Source organism: Phaenicophaeus curvirostris, chromosome 7 (assembly GCF_032191515.1).
Source record: "Phaenicophaeus curvirostris isolate KB17595 chromosome 7, BPBGC_Pcur_1.0, whole genome shotgun sequence".
Classification (NCBI taxonomy): domain Eukaryota; kingdom Metazoa; phylum Chordata; class Aves; order Cuculiformes; family Cuculidae; genus Phaenicophaeus; species Phaenicophaeus curvirostris.
In genome coordinates, this window is record NC_091398.1 from 20,879,731 (window position 1) to 20,898,427 (window position 18,697).

The window sequence follows — 18,697 nt, forward strand, 5'->3', positions numbered from 1 at the left end:
TGCTGAAATATAAGATGAAACACATCCAGAAGTTTTGCTTCAAGCTACATAACTCTGCAGTAAGTAGAAGTTAGATGTATTGTTGGAATTCCACACTTAAAGTGGAAATGAAGATTCCCTATTCTGATTCCAATCATCAATCAAGTACAGGAAGTGGAATTTCTAAAGTGATCAGTAATTAAAAAGTTTATGCTAACTTTTACCAGTCTGATTATAACAGAGAGAAATGTTTGAATGGTCTGTTACTACTCATTAGTCTGTGCAAAGCTCTGTATCGAGTACGCCTAGAAAACATCTAGAATCATAGAATCATAGAATGGTTTGAGTTGGAACGGACCTTAAAGATCACCCAGTTCCAAGTCCCCTGCCATGAGCAGGGACACATCCCACCAGACCAGGCTGCTCAATGCCCCATCCAACCTGGCCTTGAACACTTCCTGGGATGGGGCACAAAAACTTCCCTGGGCAAACTTGCTCCAGTGCCTCATCACCGTCATCCTGAAGCATTTCTTCCTAATGTCTAATCTAAATCGTCTCCCTTCCAATTTAAAGCCATTCCCCCTTGTCCTATCACTACATGCCCATGTAAAAAGTACCTCCCCAGCTTTCTTGTAGCCCCCTTCAGGTCACTGGAAAGCCACTATAATGTCTCCTCAGAGTATTCTCTTCTCCAGGCTGAACAACCCCAACTCTCTCAGACTGTCCTCATCGTGCAAAAAGACATTGGCAGTCATTTAACTGGCAACAGGACAACTAAAATGCATTTTTCACTGCAAGAACACTGATTGCCACTGAACAAGAAATGTTCATAGAAGATACCTCTCTTGCTAGGTTTTCAACAAGAGCCTACAGTTTTAAATTACCATAAAACACGTTCCCATTATAGTCTCTCTGTTCACTTTTGCTATAGGCAGCATGTTTGTTAACTTTCCTCCATGTCAGTACTTGTTGTCTTATCTAATGTTTCCTCCAATTTGAAGAAGTCAGGCTGTCTTTAGGCAAATCATTCTTATCAAAACAATTTGAATTAGAATGTAGCAGAATGTAGCAACTTGAACACAAATAAAATGCAAGGACTCTCCCTATTCATCAAACTTTAATTTTGGATGATTTTCAACAGTAGACTACCACACATCATCTGTTACCAGTCCTTTGATTAATGGCCTCAAAAAGAGAATCATGAAATCATGAGTCTGTACTCTTCTAGCAATAAAACCCAGAAACCCAACAACATTTGCTAGTTAAGAAGTAACGTTATCAAAATGTTTTACCTCAAGTACTAGCCAGAGTTGTCCTCCCACATATTGATCTGCTTTGTAAAACATCCCATAAAATCTAACAACATTAGGATGATTGGGCAGAAACTGCAAAATATTATATTCTGCTTCAATTTCTTCATCCACATCCTAAATAACAAACACAAAACCACAGAACATATTAATGCAGTAAGTCCATACAAAGCAAGAACAAACTTTCTTGGATAAAAAGAACCATTTTTTAATTAGTTTGTACTCTGAAAGGGTTTTACTATAATGCAGCTGAAAGTACTCACATGATACTGTAAATTTAATCCACACCAAATCATGCCACTCCTGCTTTTTTTTTAACATACAAAAATGTGAAGTCTGTGTAAAGCAAGCACTTGTTCTTCAAGGATTCTTTCAGTGCATAATGTACTTAACCAGAAAAGTAAAAATTATATTTAACTTTGTTCAGTTGTCTAAACATGACATTTACATATGTATTATTTTCTGATCTACTTTTAAACATACATAGTTCTTATTATGTAAGCTAAATGTAAATATATGAACTTTTGTTTCATTCTTTTTCCTGTGGTCATTGAATGGGACCAGAGAACAATTTCACAAAAACCCAAAGGGGACATCAGTAAAACCAAAAAATCCTTATGAGGAAAACCAGGAACAGTTAAAGAGAGACAAAACAAAACCCACAAAGTAAGCCAATAGTACCGAATATTTGTTAATGAAATAATTCTGTGACAATTGCAAAATACCGTCTAATATTGGCACACAGGTCACAACTTAAAACAGTACTGCAGCACTGAATCTTTCCTTGTTTCTGCACAGACTGTGACTCTTAGTAAATCAAACTCTTCCACGCGTTTTCCTTATTTTACATTTTGCTAAAAAGGACATTATCTTATTCATTACCTTCTTCAGATTTATATAAGAGAAAATCAAGATGAATTTCAGAGGTGGTAGATGATAGAAACTCAACTTTTTTAGTAAATGTTTTAGCCTGACTGTCGTGATCAAACTCCAGCTTGATCCAAACTGACCAATTAAATCTTCCATTGAAAACTAGAGCCTTGGTTCTCAAGGGAGGCTCAGTGTTTATTATCCACTAAAATTGGAGTTGGCATAGAACTATCTCTGAGAACGTGGGCTGTGCTCTTCTCCTGTTTTTATCTTAACTATTGACTCATAGCTTTATCCACTTATAAAAGATAACTATAATATATCCTGAAGTTCACACTGCTTCTGTGATGGGAAAAGTAATTCTTTTAGGGAGTACACAGAATATAATAAGAATATTAAGATTAGCAGGATCTTGTATTATCCCTGCTAAAGCAGGCCCCTAAGAGGAATGCTTCTGCACCTTCTTATCTTTTGCATGCTCCAGTCACAGACATATAAATAGGTAGCAGAAGAAACAGACCTAAAAAACCCTAGGTGAATGCTGTTTTGACATAAATATAAAAAAAAAACCCATAAGATGATGAAATCATAATTTGCACCTTTCAGGTGTTGGTACCAAACTCCTGACAACGCACTCTGCAAAATCATTCCCTTCAGGATCTTAGATATTTGATTTACATCTCAGCTCCTGAGAGTTCTTTTAATTTAATAATGATGTTAGAGTTTAAATTTTTTTACTTACACTGATAGGATCCAGAATCTTTACTGCTGCCAGGCTCCCATCTTTCTTATTGGCAACCTTATAGACTTTACCATAAGTGCCTTTCCCAATAGTCTCTATAATTTCCCAGGTATCTGAGGGATCGGCTAATGATTCTAATCCAATCATACTGGAATTATATTGAAATAATCCATACAATGGCTTCCTGGAAGACAAAGCAGACACACATACAGTGGGAATGCCTAAGTTACTCTGTACTAAAGAAGGCATCTTATGGTAATAAAATCAAATATTTTCCTAATTTGAGAAGAAATACAGATAAAATCACAAATAAAAACCAGACAGAGAGATAAGAACACTAAGTGAAGTAATGGAAACAAAACAGTAGGGAATGCTTCTCTTTGCTGCACATATTATTTACTTTAAACATTGCTCCATACACTGCATCATTCTGAACACATTTTAACAAGTTCTGACGAAATCTGATCCCTCTCTCCCTCTACTGCATGTTTTTTTAATAGACATTTTACACAACTGGTTTAACATAGCTTGCTAAGACTATTTCTTGTGCATTAAAAAGCCATGTTATGCTTTTCACATAGTTTTGTCTAATATTCCCTGGGCAATGGCCAGACAGGCATTCAGTAGGTATAAAACCTCACCAAATCTAAGATATCAACAACAGGGCCATGTATAATTAGTTTAATAAATGTTAAAACTGAGCTGCCTGGCATCATAAAATACAAACCAACCTGATAATAGGCAACAGGTACACCACCAGGGTGACATTCATCACTGGAAATGTTTCTGAACAATTGTATCTGTCTATTTCTTTTCAGTCATTGTGCATTGTGGTCAGCTGCACTGGCTGACTGCACCTTTACCTTCAGGAGATCATCAGGTCAGGGAAGTTGTTTCCCCAAACACTCCTGAGTGATGTATGGATCACTGCAGCCTGTACAAAGGGCTCCTTCCCACCCTTGGAATTACATCGATGGCAAGTTCCGCTGATTAGGAAAATGACAACACCCTTTTAGGATTTAATTTCAAGTACTGAGAACCTAGATCTTGTCCCTGAACTAGTATCAGAGAAAGATCAAGTTTAAGATGAGATTAACTTAATCTTCTTCTATAACTCATCATTAGGGAAGCTGATGGCTTTGTGGTTTCTCTAAACAAGAATATTATTTTCCAGTTAGGTGGCTGTCATTAGATACACTTAACTAGGAGATGTAAAGTCTCAGATCCATGAACAAACGGAAGGGGAAAAATAAGTAAGTGATATTGACAAAACCAATTGAAGACAACACCATAACCAACTGCAAAAGCTCTTGGTTTTTGGAGATAGAACAACAAACATCTCAAACATGCACTTGAATTTTAAGGTTTGATCCATTTCTTTCTAACCATGTGTGATACCTGCAAACCTTCTTGAAGCAATTTTAAAAACCTGCTGGTTTATTTACCTCTTCACTATTTCCAGTATTAGTGACAACTATCTGGCATGAGAAATATAGTCAGAAAGAAATCATAGAAACATAGAATCATAGAATAACCAGGTTGGAAGAGACCCACCGGATCATCGAGTCCAACCATTCCTATCAAACACGAAACCATGCCCCTTTGCGCCTCGTCCACCCGTGCCTTAAACACCTCCAGGGAAGGTGAATCAACCACCTCCCTGGGCAGCCTGTTCCAGTGCCCAATGACCCTTTCTGTGAAGAATTTTTTCCTAATGTCCAGCCTAAACCTCCCCTGGCGGAGCTTGAGGCCATTCCCTCTTGTCCTGTCCCCAGTCACCTGGGAGAAGAGGCCATCAACCTCCTCTCTACAACCTCCTTTCAGGTAGTTATAGAGAGCAATGAGGTCTCCCCTCAGCTTCCTCTTCTCCAGGCTAAACAACTCCAGCTCTCTCAGCTGTTCCTCATAAGGCCTGCTCTCCAGCCCCCTCACCAGCTTTGTTGCTCTTCTCTGGACTCGTTCCAGAGCCTCAACATCCTTCTTGTGGTGAGGGGCCCAGAACTGAACACAGGATTCGAGGAGCGGTCTCACCAGTGCCGAGTACAGGGGGAGAATAACCTCCCTGGACCTGCTGGTCACGCCGTTTCTGATACAAGCCAAGATGCCATTGGCCTTCTTGGCCACCTGGGCACACTGCTGGCTCATGTTCAGTTGGCTGTCGACCAACACCCCCAGGTCCCTCTCTTCCAGGCAGATTTCTAGACAGACTTCTCCTAGTCTGTAGCACTGCATAGGGTTGTTGCGCCCCAAGTGCAGGACCCGGCATTTGGCCTTGTTAAACCTCATGCCATTGGACTCTGCCCAGTGGTCCAGCCTGTTCAGATCCCTTTGCAGAGCCTCCCTACCTTCCAGAAGATCAACACTTCCACCCAGCTTAGTGTCATCCGCAAACTTGCTAAGGGTGCACTCGATGCCTTCATCCAAGTCATTGATAAAGACATTGAACAGGGCTGGACCCAGCACTGAGCCCTGGGGAACCCCACTTGTCGCTGGCCTCCAGCTGGATTTCACACCATTTCCCACCACTCTCTGGGCCCGGCCATCCAACCAGTTTTCCACCCAGGAGAGTGTGCGCCTGTCCAGGCCAAAGGCTGACAGTTTCCGAAGCAGAATGCTGTGAGAAACTGTGTCAAAGGCTTTGCTGAAGTCCAGGAAGACCACATCCACAGCCTTTCCCTCATCCAGCAGCCAGGTCACTTTGTCATAGAAGGCGATCAGGTTAGTTTGGCAAGACCTGCCTTTTGTGAACCTGTGTTGACTGGGCCTGATCACCCAGTTCTCTTGCATGTGCTTCATGATAGCACTCAAGATCACCTGCTCCATGACTTTCCCTGGCACTGAGGTCAGGCTGACAGGCCTGTAGTTCCCTGGATCCTCCCTGCGACCCTTCTTGTACATGGGCACAACATCAGCCTCCAGTCCAGTGGGACTTCCCCACTCAGCCAGGACTGCTAGAAGATGATGGAAAGGGGTTTGGCCAGGACATCCGCCAGCTCCTTCAATACCCTTGGGTGAATCCCATCCTGCCCCATAGACTTGTGACTGTCTAGTTGGGCAAGCGAGGCTCTGACCACATCCTCTTGGATCATGGGAGCCTCAGTTTGCTCCTCTAGCTCCTGGGTTTGTACACAGAGGGAACAACTTTCTTTGCAATTAAAGACTGAGGCAAAGAAGGCATTAAGTACCTCAGCCTCTTCCTCATCCCCGTCACTGTTGTTCCTTCTGCGTCCAATAGGGACTGTATGGTCTCCCTAGTCCTCCTTTTATTATTTGTATATTTATAGAAAGATTTTTTTGTTATCTTTCACAGACTTTGCCAATCTGATTTCTAGCTGAGCCTTAGCCCTTCTGATATTTATTCTACACAATCTCACTTCCCTCCTGTAGTCCACCCAAGAGGCCTGTCCCCTCTTCCAGAGCCCATAAACATTTCTCTTCTTCTTGGTATCACTCAAGATCTCTCTGTTCAACCAAGCTGGTTTTCTCCCCTGACGGCTATTTTTCTGGAACACGGGGATGGCTTTCCCCTGAGCTGCTAGGATTTTCTTTTTGAAGAGCTCCCAGCCCTCATGGGCTCCCTTGCCCTTAAGTACTGTCTCCCATGAGACTTTGCCAACCAGCCTTCTGAAGAGTTCAAAGTCTGCCCTCTGGAAATTTAATGCTACTGTCCTGCTAACCACCCTCTTCACTTCACCTAGAACAGAAAACCCTATCATCTCATGATCACTTTGTCCTAGGCGTCCACCTACTGCCACATCCCCCACAAGGCCTTCCCTGTTCACAAACAGCTGGTCCAGGAGGGCACCCTCCCTTGTTGGTTCATTCACCAGCTGTGCAAGGAAGTTGTCCTCCACGCACTCCAGGAACCTCCTAGACTGCTTCCTTCCTGCTCTATTGTACTTCCAGCACATATCAAGAAGATTGAAGTCTCCCACAAGAATGAGAGGCATTGATCTAGAGATTAACCCCAGCTGTTTATAGAAGAGCTCATCAGCTGCTTCTCCTTGGCTGGGTGAACCTGAAATGTGAACCTGGCTGGGGAAACTGGTAAGTTAATAAGGAATAAAGCAACAGCTCTTCAATCTAATTAAAGAAATAACTATGCTTTCTGTTCATGGCAGAGAAGAAAATAACCTGTGTGCAAAGTCACATGCAGTGCATGTGATCTGTACAGCAACATTCAAAAGGGAATCGTGTATAAACTCATTTGCACGTTTTGTTCCTTTCCAGAAGAAATTTTAAAATTCCTTTAGACCCTAATACAAAATATTAACATGATGTTAAATAATGTACCATACACAGCAAGCACAAAACTAGTTAGAAGTAGTACGATGTTTTTTAAAATAATTGATAGGCATCTTTAGAGAAAAACTTTATTTCCCACCTTGGTTAAAATTGCACCAAGGGTGGTGCCAATAATGTAACAAAGTGCTTTGCTCTTTTGACAAAAAAAATGGTAAAGAAAAGAAGGAAAAAGAAGAAAAGTATGAAAAAGCATAGGAGTCAATGTCATTTATCTGTTGTGGGTTGATAATGTAAGTTATTAGGACAGTTTCTCACTACTTGGATCCAATACAGCATGCTGCAAATAAAGAACAGTATTCTGAACAGACAGAGTTCGCACCTCAACAGAGAAGCAGGTCAGGTGAAAGACTTCTCTGAAATCAGTGAACAGACTGTATTACATGCCCTGGAGCTCCTGATAAGCCAACCTTAAGAGCAAGGTTTGCTTCCAGTGTTGGGGGTGGTGGTGAATACAAACATAAATTGGAACAATTGCATCCCAAGTTAAAAAAAAACAAAAACATATTGAACATGTATGATTTTAATGCTTTAGAAGAAATGCTACTGACATTTATGTGCGAAGAAACAGAGAAGAACAGGACTGCAAAAAGCTTTGATGCAGCCTTACAGAAAAAAAAAGCAAAAAAAAAGCAAACAAAAAACCCAACCCTCAACTGATATTTATTTCACTGTCACTGTAACAACTACCCTACCACACAGGTTGTCCAGAAAATGATGCATGGCACTCTTTGTTCCAGTGTAATATTTATTGATGCCTCCCTGCAAAAAGATGTTGTGGATAAATATGTTTTTCCTTGAAACAAAACAAAACAATCTAGAGTCATTGCCTGCTTCTGTTCTGATTAATAAGTAACCATTTAAAAGGTATCTCTTATTTTTCTAAAGACATTAACATGTCTTTAGACCGGAAGACAACATTGACAAAATAAAATTTAGTGAAATTTTTTATAGATTGAGTTCTAGAGAGAATTGAAGAAAAATTTTAGCGAGTGAGCAATTCTCCGTATTGTGATAACAAGGCAGCATTTACAGGAGCATGTTTATGCATTACATGGAGTCAGATTTGCCAAATATGTGCCATAAAGGCCTTCTGCTTAAATAAAAACAGCCTCTTCTTGAACTCAAGCAGTACTTATCTAAATGAGTTTGCCATCAGCCAAAGCGCCCATTGCACACAACATAGTAACACTCGACATTCCTGTGACTGATGTGAATATTTCACAGTACAAAAAAAGCAAAAGAACAATATCTGGTATTATCATCAATACTGTAGACTCTAGGTCTTTTTAAAAAAAATAAACATTATAGAAAAAAGCTGAAGTTGTAAAGTGAATTAGTGCTTTTCTGTTTCTGTCTCCTAATTTACTGAGCTTCAGGAAATAAAAGGACATAGTTTTAACAAGGGCTGCCATTTTCTTTTAATTTCTGCAACAAAAAGTTACTCATGAATACAACCACTTCTACGAGAACCCCATATATACAAAACAATAACAATGAAAAGCTGAAATTTCTTTAGGAAGAACTTTCTCTTTTCACTCCACCCACATCAAGCCTCTTACCTCTCTGGGCTTTGCAATTATGTACAGAGAGTGGCTTCTAGCTGTGAAAAATTTAGCAATGCCATCTCCAGAGGGATCCTCAACCTATTAGAGACCTACTGATTACAAGCATTGTATAATTTCTGCCACCAGCTGGAGGAAACTTCTCAGTGGTTGAATCTGTTCCACACAGGCAAGCAAAACAGCCTACACCAGATGCTGAAAAATTACACTTTGGCAATTTACTGGATGGGAAATGTCTTAGACAAAGCTATCTTGGACTATATACAGGCGATTTAAGGAACGACTACATGCTATCAACAAGCCCATAGCACTCTACTGAACCTTGTTTTGCATAGCTGTGAAGAGAAAGAGTACAAAGCAAAAGTTACGGACAACTTGATGGAGTCTAGTCAAACTATTCTTAGGCTGAAATAGAGGCATAGCATGATTTATTTTTTTTTAAAGCAGAGAAAATATACTAACTTAAAATAAATATAGTAAAAGCTGATCAACCAAGACACACAATAGGGTACAACAAAAATTATTACCAAGTTTCAGCCATTGAGAGGGTTTCTTTCATTCATCCATGAAAAGAGATGTTCTCCTTCAATAAAATACATTTCACACGTTCCTTCATAGCAGCTGGATTTTTTTATTTTGAAAAGCTTTAGCAGTCAGAACAAATTAAGTCAGACCAGGTATCACAGACTAATTTAGATGGCCATCAGGCAAATGTGCAAATAACATTTATCTACATTTGAAGAAAATATTTCTCTGTAAAATAGACACTATAATCAATGATTACATATAATCACCCCTTACCAGTATCCTTAAGACAAACAGACTAGAAGTATTGTTTGATATAACAGATAATATAAAAGAAATATGGGTTATGGACAATGCACAAGTAACTTTTTTCCCCTGTGAACTACAGGCTTCAGTGGCTCTACAGTATTCAGTGTCTCTAAGCATCCCCAAAATAACCATCTGGAAAATCATGCAGTGTCCTAGAAGTTCTACTGTGATCTTCACTTGTGAAAATAAAACAAAAAAAACCCAAACCCAATATAGAATAACTACATGCAGATATTTTTTAAATATAACTACCTCTGGAATAAAATCAACAACTTTTTTACAAATCTATTGTCACAGCTATCTTTCTCAAATTGCAGGGACAAAAGGGACTTATAAGTAAGAAAAAAATGTGCTAGAAATAGCTTTACAGTTACTGTTCTATTTTCAGTACTGCTTTACTCAATTTCTACAGTACAGTGATTTGTCTGTTGGCTTCCAACATGCATCTTTTTCCAGCTCACAGTAAAATAGGACATGCATAGACATTTTGAAGTTAGTGAGAGCTTTCTAAAAGTCATGGTATGCAGTACTAGACAGTTTTTAATTCTAATATAGCAGGTAGGGACATATTATTCAATATTAGTGAAGCAAAATTGAATGTACTGTTACCATATTTTCAATTCATGCACAGGCCTAATTTTTGCAATTTTCTGTTTGTCTATGTTCTCTTGTGAAATAGCTGGCTCATACTCTTCTGGCATCTATACATACTGGGGAAGTATAAGAATGTCATATTGAAAAAGAAGGTATTTCACTATTTATAGGAAGCTCAATATTGCTACCATACTAAACGAATAACTCATATATAGGATAATTCAGAGGGCAAAGTTGACATTATCAGCAATGGCTTCACCCAGCCATGACAGCCCCTATTCTGTTAGCTGGTGACGGTCATACCAAGCCAGCTACCTAAGAAGCAATTGTTAGAGGAATTAATGAACCACTGGAAGGCACAAGAAAAATCAATAGTCAGAACAGCTTCCTCTGCTAGTCTCCTCCTGCTGTTTCTCACTGGCTAGGTTAAAACAAAGAGCATGTCAATATCTTGAAATGAAGCATACAAAAGAATCCATCAACCCACCATCCTGTAACTATTCTCAATTGGCCTCAGAAAAAGAGACTGCAGAATGTGATGTGCATAGTTCTTTAGAGGATTTGGGTCAGTGATGGAAGGAGATGAAGGATAAAGGTATGTTCAAAAGATGTTATTGATGCTATACAATTTACAAACAAAAAGATCCTTGCTTTAACCGATCACATTGTTTCACTAGGCCAACATATGGGAAAAATAGGACAATTTGGCATAGAACTGCTATTATTTATAGATGAAAGGTAGAAGGATGAAAACACTCCTGCCAAATTCAGTTCACAGAACAAGTTTCTGTTGAATATACAAACCATCAAAACTGACTTGGTGGGTGTTCACAATGGAGATGGAGAGAATGTAACTTGAAAACATGTTTTCTCTTTCCAGGCACCCCAGCTTAAACTTTTCAAACTTTTTACTAACTGTGCTTATATACACTCTCTTTCTCTACATAAAGCCCTTTAAATTTAGGATTAGTTTTGTTACTTTATTTCCTTCTGCTTCCTTTACACAGATAGACTAGATAATCCAAGCTTGTAGATATGCATAATCAGCCACAGGGCCAGAATAGAGTGCTAATGGGTGGCAATGGATTGTACTGGGATATTAGTCCTGAGGGAAGTGTTGTGAATGTTTGTACTCTTGTCTCATCTATGATTCTGGTTAACCACAGCATGAAACACAATCCGATTCCTAGGATTAGCCATAATGAACTGCCCAGAAAACAGCTACTGGGATCAAGACAGAGAAATCTAAACTCTGTTTTTATAAACCGTGTGAGGAGCAGCTAAAGTCACTTGGCCTGTTCAGCCTGGAGGAGACTGAGGGGAGACCTCATCTTGGCTTACTGCTTCCTCACAAAGGAAGGAGGAGTAGGTGGTGCTGATCTCTTCTCTGGGGACCAACAAGAGGACCCAAGGCACTGGCAGGAAGATGTGCCCGGGGGTGGGGGGCAGTGTTAGGTTAGATATGAGGAAAATGTTCTTCACTCAGAGGGTGGTGGAGCACTGGAACAGCTCCCCAGGGAAATAGTAATGGCGCCAAGCCTGACATTTGGACAAGCTCCTCAGATACATGGTGTGATTGTTGGGGTTGTCAGGTGCAGGGATATGAGTTAGACTCAACAATCCTTGTAGGTCCCTTCCAACTCAGGACATTCTATGATTCTAAGTTATTTTACTCCAGAACCATTTAACACCTCACTCTGTGACTCCCAAGCAAGTGCCACAACATTCTTGATAAAATTCTATCTTCCATGGGGCCCAAGTAATACTGCTGGTCTCTTGGGTCCTTCATAACTGCGTCTCCCTCAAAAATCAGGTTTCTTCTGCTTTCCAGAAATTCATTCTGAAGTTCCTTCTCACTTACGCAGACCCATGTCTTTGTGTCATCTGCTGCCCATGACAGTCATACCAGTTTGCTTCACCTTAAGCCATTTTCTAGTCAAATGGGACTTGGAAACAGTGTAAGATTAGCCTTAAGGAGATCTGCACAAAATGGGGCTGTACACCTTAAGTTTAATTTAAAACTGCCCCAATCCTAGTGCATAATCTAGAACAGAACAAGCAATCACTGAGGTTTTCTAGAGTTCTAGGTCTTAAGGTGAACTCAGAGAGGGTGAACTCAAGCCACTCCATCTTTTTTAATAAAAATGATCTCTAGTACTTCAGAAAGTTCCTTGGTGCTTTGATTCTTCAATCTAATCTTCATTGATGTCAATGGTATGATATTCTAAGCAAATATATTTCTATTCAAATCATTCAGTCCCACTCACAGGGTTTCATAGATACAACATGCTTTATTCTGGTCTATCCTAGTGGAACTTCTCTAATAGAATAAAATTGCATAAAAGCTGAAACATAGCTATAGTGAAAAGATTTGTAAAGAGTAATTCACAAAACTAAGAAAACCACAAAGCAACTTGTTTCATAAGCAGTGAAACTAATGAATTTGATACTTTTGCATCTTTTGGATTTCCTACCATCGTAAGAATTATCATTCCTTTTTTCCTCTGATACTCCTAAAAGACAACGTCTGCTGTAGCTAAGCTGGATTGTTAGCATATGAGTGGAACAGCCAAAGCAGAAAGCATCAAGGACAAAATTCAGCCAGTATCCCACTAAGAGGGGACACTGCTTATGGTACTTTCCTCTAGCCTGACACAGATTTTTATGAAAACTGTAGGAAATCCTTTATTTTGGGGATTTCAACTTCTCTGTCAAATCTGGATGAAATCTTCTGTGAGGAACGATTTTCTCACAAAACTCGAAAAAACTGTTTCACTAAGATTCAACCTAAGATAAATACCCTAAGATCTGTGTTGACATTGAAAGGCAAGCAAAATACGGTTAAGCCAAGGCATATGAAGACTGTGCAATTTTCAGAGATGACTAGTAAAGCAAGCCTGCACTTCTCACTAACATGCAAGAAATATTTTGTTTGTTTTCACAAAATTAGCAAAATGTATTATTAATGGAAGAACTGCACTTCCAAGATTTCTGGGAGGTACTGTGCATTTCAGAAAACCTATAATGTGAGTTGGGATCAACAGAGAAAGTTGTAGTCAGTGATGAAAGAGTAAATGCTTTCCTGAGATTCAAACTATTGGAAAAAAAAAAAATCACTTCCCACACATGATAGACCAAGTATTTTTGCAGAGTTGTCTTTTCCAGTGAGGTAAAGGGTATTTTGCTACTGACAGAGAAATCAATAGAAACTTCCAGTGAATTTTTGAGTACCACTGAAAATAGAGGCCCTGATCATTCATGAGCAACTACACTGCATTTCATTTGCTTGACTGCTAATTAATCAGTTCTATATATTCAACTCTAGGGACCAAGTGTTGAAAAAAAATAAATATGTACCTTGTCAGCTACCATGATATAGTTGATAATTATTAAATTATAAATGTAACAGTGAAAACCAGAAAGATAAAAAAAATATTTACCATAAATGATTATCTAAGACCAGATTCAAATATCTGAAAGCCAGTTAAGATCGACAACTCAGAAAGGAAGTCCCAATCAGTGGCATTTCTATTTCAAAAATGCTATTTATATTAGCTATCTAAATAGAATTCCCACAGGCAAAATACATTAAAGCGGTTACAAATGACTAACAGCTAACACATCAATTTCACCTCAGGCTGGGAACTCAGTGCTAAAATGAAGTTTATAATCCCATGAGTCCATTCAGTTATAAACTGCAGGTGGCAAATCAAGTGACTATGAGGTACAGTCCCTATGTGTGAAAAATCAATACCTGATGTTTTCTCTGCCTCCTTTGGCAGCAATTTAACAGGGCAAATAAAATGCATGTGTTAGTGTTAAAATAGAAGGATGAAGGGCTATAACAGAATGATGACCCTTAGACTAAACCAGACTCTTCACTGCAGTCTCATCAGAAAAGCTTTATATGCTTTGTGTCCAGATGAGGAAAAAGAAATCTAAGACAGATGCAGGATAAACCTGGGAAGAAAATAACTGCAAACTTACATTAAAACCAGCTTATCTTACATCGGATTTTTGTCCCGCTAAGGATATCGGAATTCTTCAGGACTAAGACAGCTTCCTTACAAGGAGCACTTGCATTGGCCGCTGCTGCACAGAACTGTGTCTTCTGCATGCTGGTTCCCATGCCCGGTATTAGCTAGACAACGTAGTGCGTGTTAGCTTAAGATGCTGTCATGAAAGGTACAGATAAACTGGTTCAAACCTAGAAGCTTTGCTTCATTAATACTAAAGATCATTGTGACACTAATTGATCCTGAGCCTGATCTATTTATCCAGTCTTTCACATGTAGGGGCTGAAGAATTAAAGCCACTTAGTCCACAGAGAGTGAGCAACAACTGCTTAATTTTTTAAGTGATCTTCCTATTGTTTCACAATATAACTTAATTGTATAATGTAATCAATCATAATCCATCACTATAGTTCTCCAGTATTATTTTTACAGCAGTTCTATGCTAATGAGGATTTTTAATAAGAACACTTCCCTTTATCCGTAAGAAAAATAATAATAAGCCGCTAACCATGACACAAAGAATATCTCTTATTGCTGACAATTACTCTTGCTGAAGATGAAGTATTTTCATCAGTGAGCTAGTTGTTATGCATTACCAGCATGTGTGCAGTAGCCTAGCATGACACCAATTTGCATAATTTCTCTTCTCTAACAGGCTTCAAAAATAATAATAGGCATATGAGATAGAATCCATTAATTTTAAGCTTCCTTCAGTAGCTATTTTCATGAAGCAGTTATCAAAAGAACCTTTAAAGAATTAAGTTTAGTAAATTAAAACTGCGTTATTCAGGTTATGCTATCTGGGCCCCTAACCATCTAAGTTGGGTTCAGTAACAAAGACCATGGCAAATCCACAAGCAATTGGCTTGACATTTTCCTAGCCAAAAAGACTGACAAAACATGGCAGGACAATGCCAGCACCCACTGCTGCTCATAGTGAATTACTGATCTTGAAAATCAGTTAGGGATTTTTATAGTACAGATAGGTAAAAGAAAAGGACAGATAGTGATACACAGAAGATGCTCAGAGCTGTTATGCCTGTATACATTGTTTAATCATGCCTTTATCTAGAGAAAGGAACAAAAACAACTTTGGGTTTTGCTGATCTGAACCCAAGAAAGACCTTGCCATTTGTTAATATTTAAGGCAAGCAAAAAGATTAAGGTGTTAGCAAACATATTAATGGAAAGCTAGTTGCAGAAAAATAAGGTGAAAATAGTTTTCCATAGTATAATGCAATAACTGATGGACCTTTTCTTCTCTTCATGATTTATGCATTTGTCTAATGTGACTTGCATAGCAAACAATATTGCTGCAGTACTCTGATTCTCTCAGCTATTCATCCAGTAAACAGTCTGGCTTTGTAACCTCACAGAGTAATTTAGACTTTGTCGCACTTCACTATGTGTCCTGATGTATGGTACTCAATAAGAAAGATTTGATTTGTCTATATCACACAAGAGAAGATTCCTGAAAGTCTACACAATTTATATCTAGGCCTAATGTCCACTAATATGAAAAGACATCACCATAATACTCAGCTACGCCATTGAGGGAAAAGGTACAAGCACCTGAGGAGAAAGAACAGATGCCAATATGGATACAAGCGAAAATCCTCACAGTTTGCTCTTGCCAAGTATTTCACTCTGAGAAGGACTAATCAATTTCAATTCCTACTGATTCAGTGGATTTGAGGGAGATTGACACCTCCAAGAGCTGTGATCTTGAGCAGAGAAAAATTTAATGACAACACCATCAAAATGGTCCATGAACTTTCAAAATAGAATGTAAGCACATAATAAAGTAACAAACTGGCCTCCTTTCCTAAATTAACTCTTGGGCTGCTGCAGATGCTGCTGAAGAGAGTTAAGAGGATGTCTGAACTGAATTTACAAAGAGAAACCATGACACATAAGTATGCTGCACTATGCACTGCGTACAGTAACTACGATCTGGAATAATCACCCTTTAGCTGTTCATTAGCAGCTATGCAGTTTTCCTTTTCATGTTTTTCAGTTTCTGGAACAGCTCTGAGTTCAATATCATGGACTTTCAGAACTTGGAATAGGAAAACATTTTGTGATACCATACAACAAACCAAAAAAGGAGAAAGAATAGATAATTTGCTCTTATGTCACCACAAGCAGCACTGAACTGAGAATCAGTTAAGGCTTTTACCATAAAAGGAAGTAAATTAGACAAGCAGCACTATGTTTGCATCAAATTTTTTAACAATGCTTTAACCTACAGACATTATTCTACCATGTCATATAGCAATGGGTCATTTTTCTTCAGTAAGGATACACAACACAAACAACCCCAGCTCTTACCACTCTGTTTAAGTGGAAAGTACCTACTAAAAGATCAAAGCTTGAAGCAAGAATAAAAGCATAATGAGCAAAACAGTAACTGTCATCATCCATTCAAGAAAGATATCTTTATGTTGTATGAGTGATGAAGGACTTTATTCTGTTATTTTAGGATGCTCCTTTTACTATGTAACATTATAAAGAGAGTTTACGTTTCAAGTATGATCCTAGGAGTTAGGAGAACTCAAGAGATATTCTTGGCTGTAACTCACCTTCTGTACCTCAGAAAACGTATTTTATACATGCTTCAGGTTCTCTATTTACAAACTGGGCAAACTAGTACCTTTCGATAGTAATACCTCGTGCTGAAATGTATCTCCTACATAGGTTTCCCCAGCTAAGTCTCTTGAACCATTACAGGAATATTCTGTTGCAATAGCCCTCACAGAAGTCTCACGAGCTGTCCCCAGGTAACAGTGCAGAGGTAACTCCAAGGACTGATGTGTTTTCAGGTGTCCCTTGAGGCTCAGAGCACATGCATTTTGCCTTCTTTTGTCAGACATGATTTTGTGGACCAGCTCTGCTAGCCACACAAGTATGCTGGAAGCTCTTTCACCTGTGCCTTGAAACCTCCTCCCCAAGCTCCACAACAAGGGTAGTTTTAAAGATATGTGTGAGCTGAAATAAATACATGCACAGACTTAGCAGGGGTTCTGAAAAGCCCATTAGTTTAGCTATAGCAAGGAATATGAACAATCAGAACAACAAACATCATGTTTTAAGACTTATCTTCCTGACAAACTCTTTTAGCTTCTAACTCACTATAACCAGGAGTTTTCAATCTCTTCTTTAAAGCTTGTGACATTTACTCTGAAACAGTTGCTCTTCTTTTCTAAGTCATTCCTTCCAAACTTTGCAGCAAGTTTTGTGCAAAGAGAGGCTGATTTTTCCTTTAAAATTATAAGAATCCCTTTTGTTTAATTTTCCAGCATTCCTTGTTAAGTGGTTAAATGTAAGTTGTCCTTAAACCCACTACATAATCAAAACCTCCTACTGATGTCTAGCCTTCCTATTTAAGTTTAAAGCTGATAGCTGGCTTGTCACACAGAGTGTTCAATCCTTTATTTAATACCATTCATTCATCAAAAATTTTTTTTTCTCTTTGTTAGCTTTTGGTAGGTACAAATTTTATTTCAGTCCACCTACAGAAGCAGAGGTACAACAGAGAAGGCAAGTACAGCCGCATTCAAAATGTTGCTTGGAGTCTGACAGCCTTACACACAGAAACTTCCCAGTATGAAATGGAAATCATATATTGTATACAGATTCCCTACGTTGTCCAGCTGTCACTATACTTGTATAATATGCACATTTCTGTAAGCAGAGCTTCTCAAGTCGTTGCTATTCACACAATGGAAGGTTTGTTACCCAGCTTAGAAGAGCAACGGCTGCACAAAAAAGATACTCACATGAGGCTCTTCCAGCAAAAACAATATATTGTGCTGCTTTTTTGGAAATTGCCATATCTGATTTATATCCTTGTGGTATCAATTGTACAAAGGTAATTTTCTGTAATGAATTATTTATTTCCTGTTGTAATCAGACATTTGAGATAGTCATAAATATTTATATGTCCAGTTACTTCACTAATGAAAACTGAACTAATTCTAAAAATTGGATGTTGTCTCAGAGGCATAACAGTCTGCTCAGCCTTTGCATTAGAGAAGGCAGCCAACATATGGGAAGCGACTAACAGGGTCTGGAAGAAAATGGAACTTGAAAGTACGGCATAGGAATGGGATAAGTTATCGGGTCAGAAGAATTTTGTGTGTAGCCTAGAAATATTATCTCACTCTTCTCTATCTCTTATTTCCCAGCTTGTTAAATTTGCAATAATGTCCTCTGCCTTTATGCTCCTTAGCAATTCTTATAATTTTCACTAGTGTCCCAGAGAGATTTCCTCTTTAGCAATGGAAATACCTCTTCTTCTTAGGCATTGGCCTGTGTATCTCTGCTATCCTTTACACACTCTAAGAAATGCTTTGTGTGGCTGGCTGCCTCAGAGTAGTTCAGTAATATCTATGGATTGCAAGAGCCAATGGGCACAAATTCCTTCAAGTTAGCTGGCTGCATTGATATCGTCCCTCACTCAAACCAGGTCAGCATAAACGCCTA

The 18,697-nt window shown here is 38.8% G+C and overlaps 1 protein-coding gene across 1 annotated transcript in view; it reads right to left on the reverse strand.

The window, feature by feature from the left end:
• Nucleotides 1-18,697, reverse strand: part of MYO3B (myosin IIIB) — a 204,895-nt gene that overhangs the window by 174,604 nt on the left and 11,594 nt on the right. Inside the window, exons 4-5 of the mRNA XM_069861149.1 lie at nt 2,902-3,085; nt 1,272-1,406 (exon numbers count right to left, since the gene is read on the reverse strand). Of these exons, the coding sequence (XP_069717250.1) occupies nt 1,272-1,406; nt 2,902-3,085 (319 nt within the window). The remainder of the gene's footprint in view (nt 1-1,271; nt 1,407-2,901; nt 3,086-18,697) is intronic.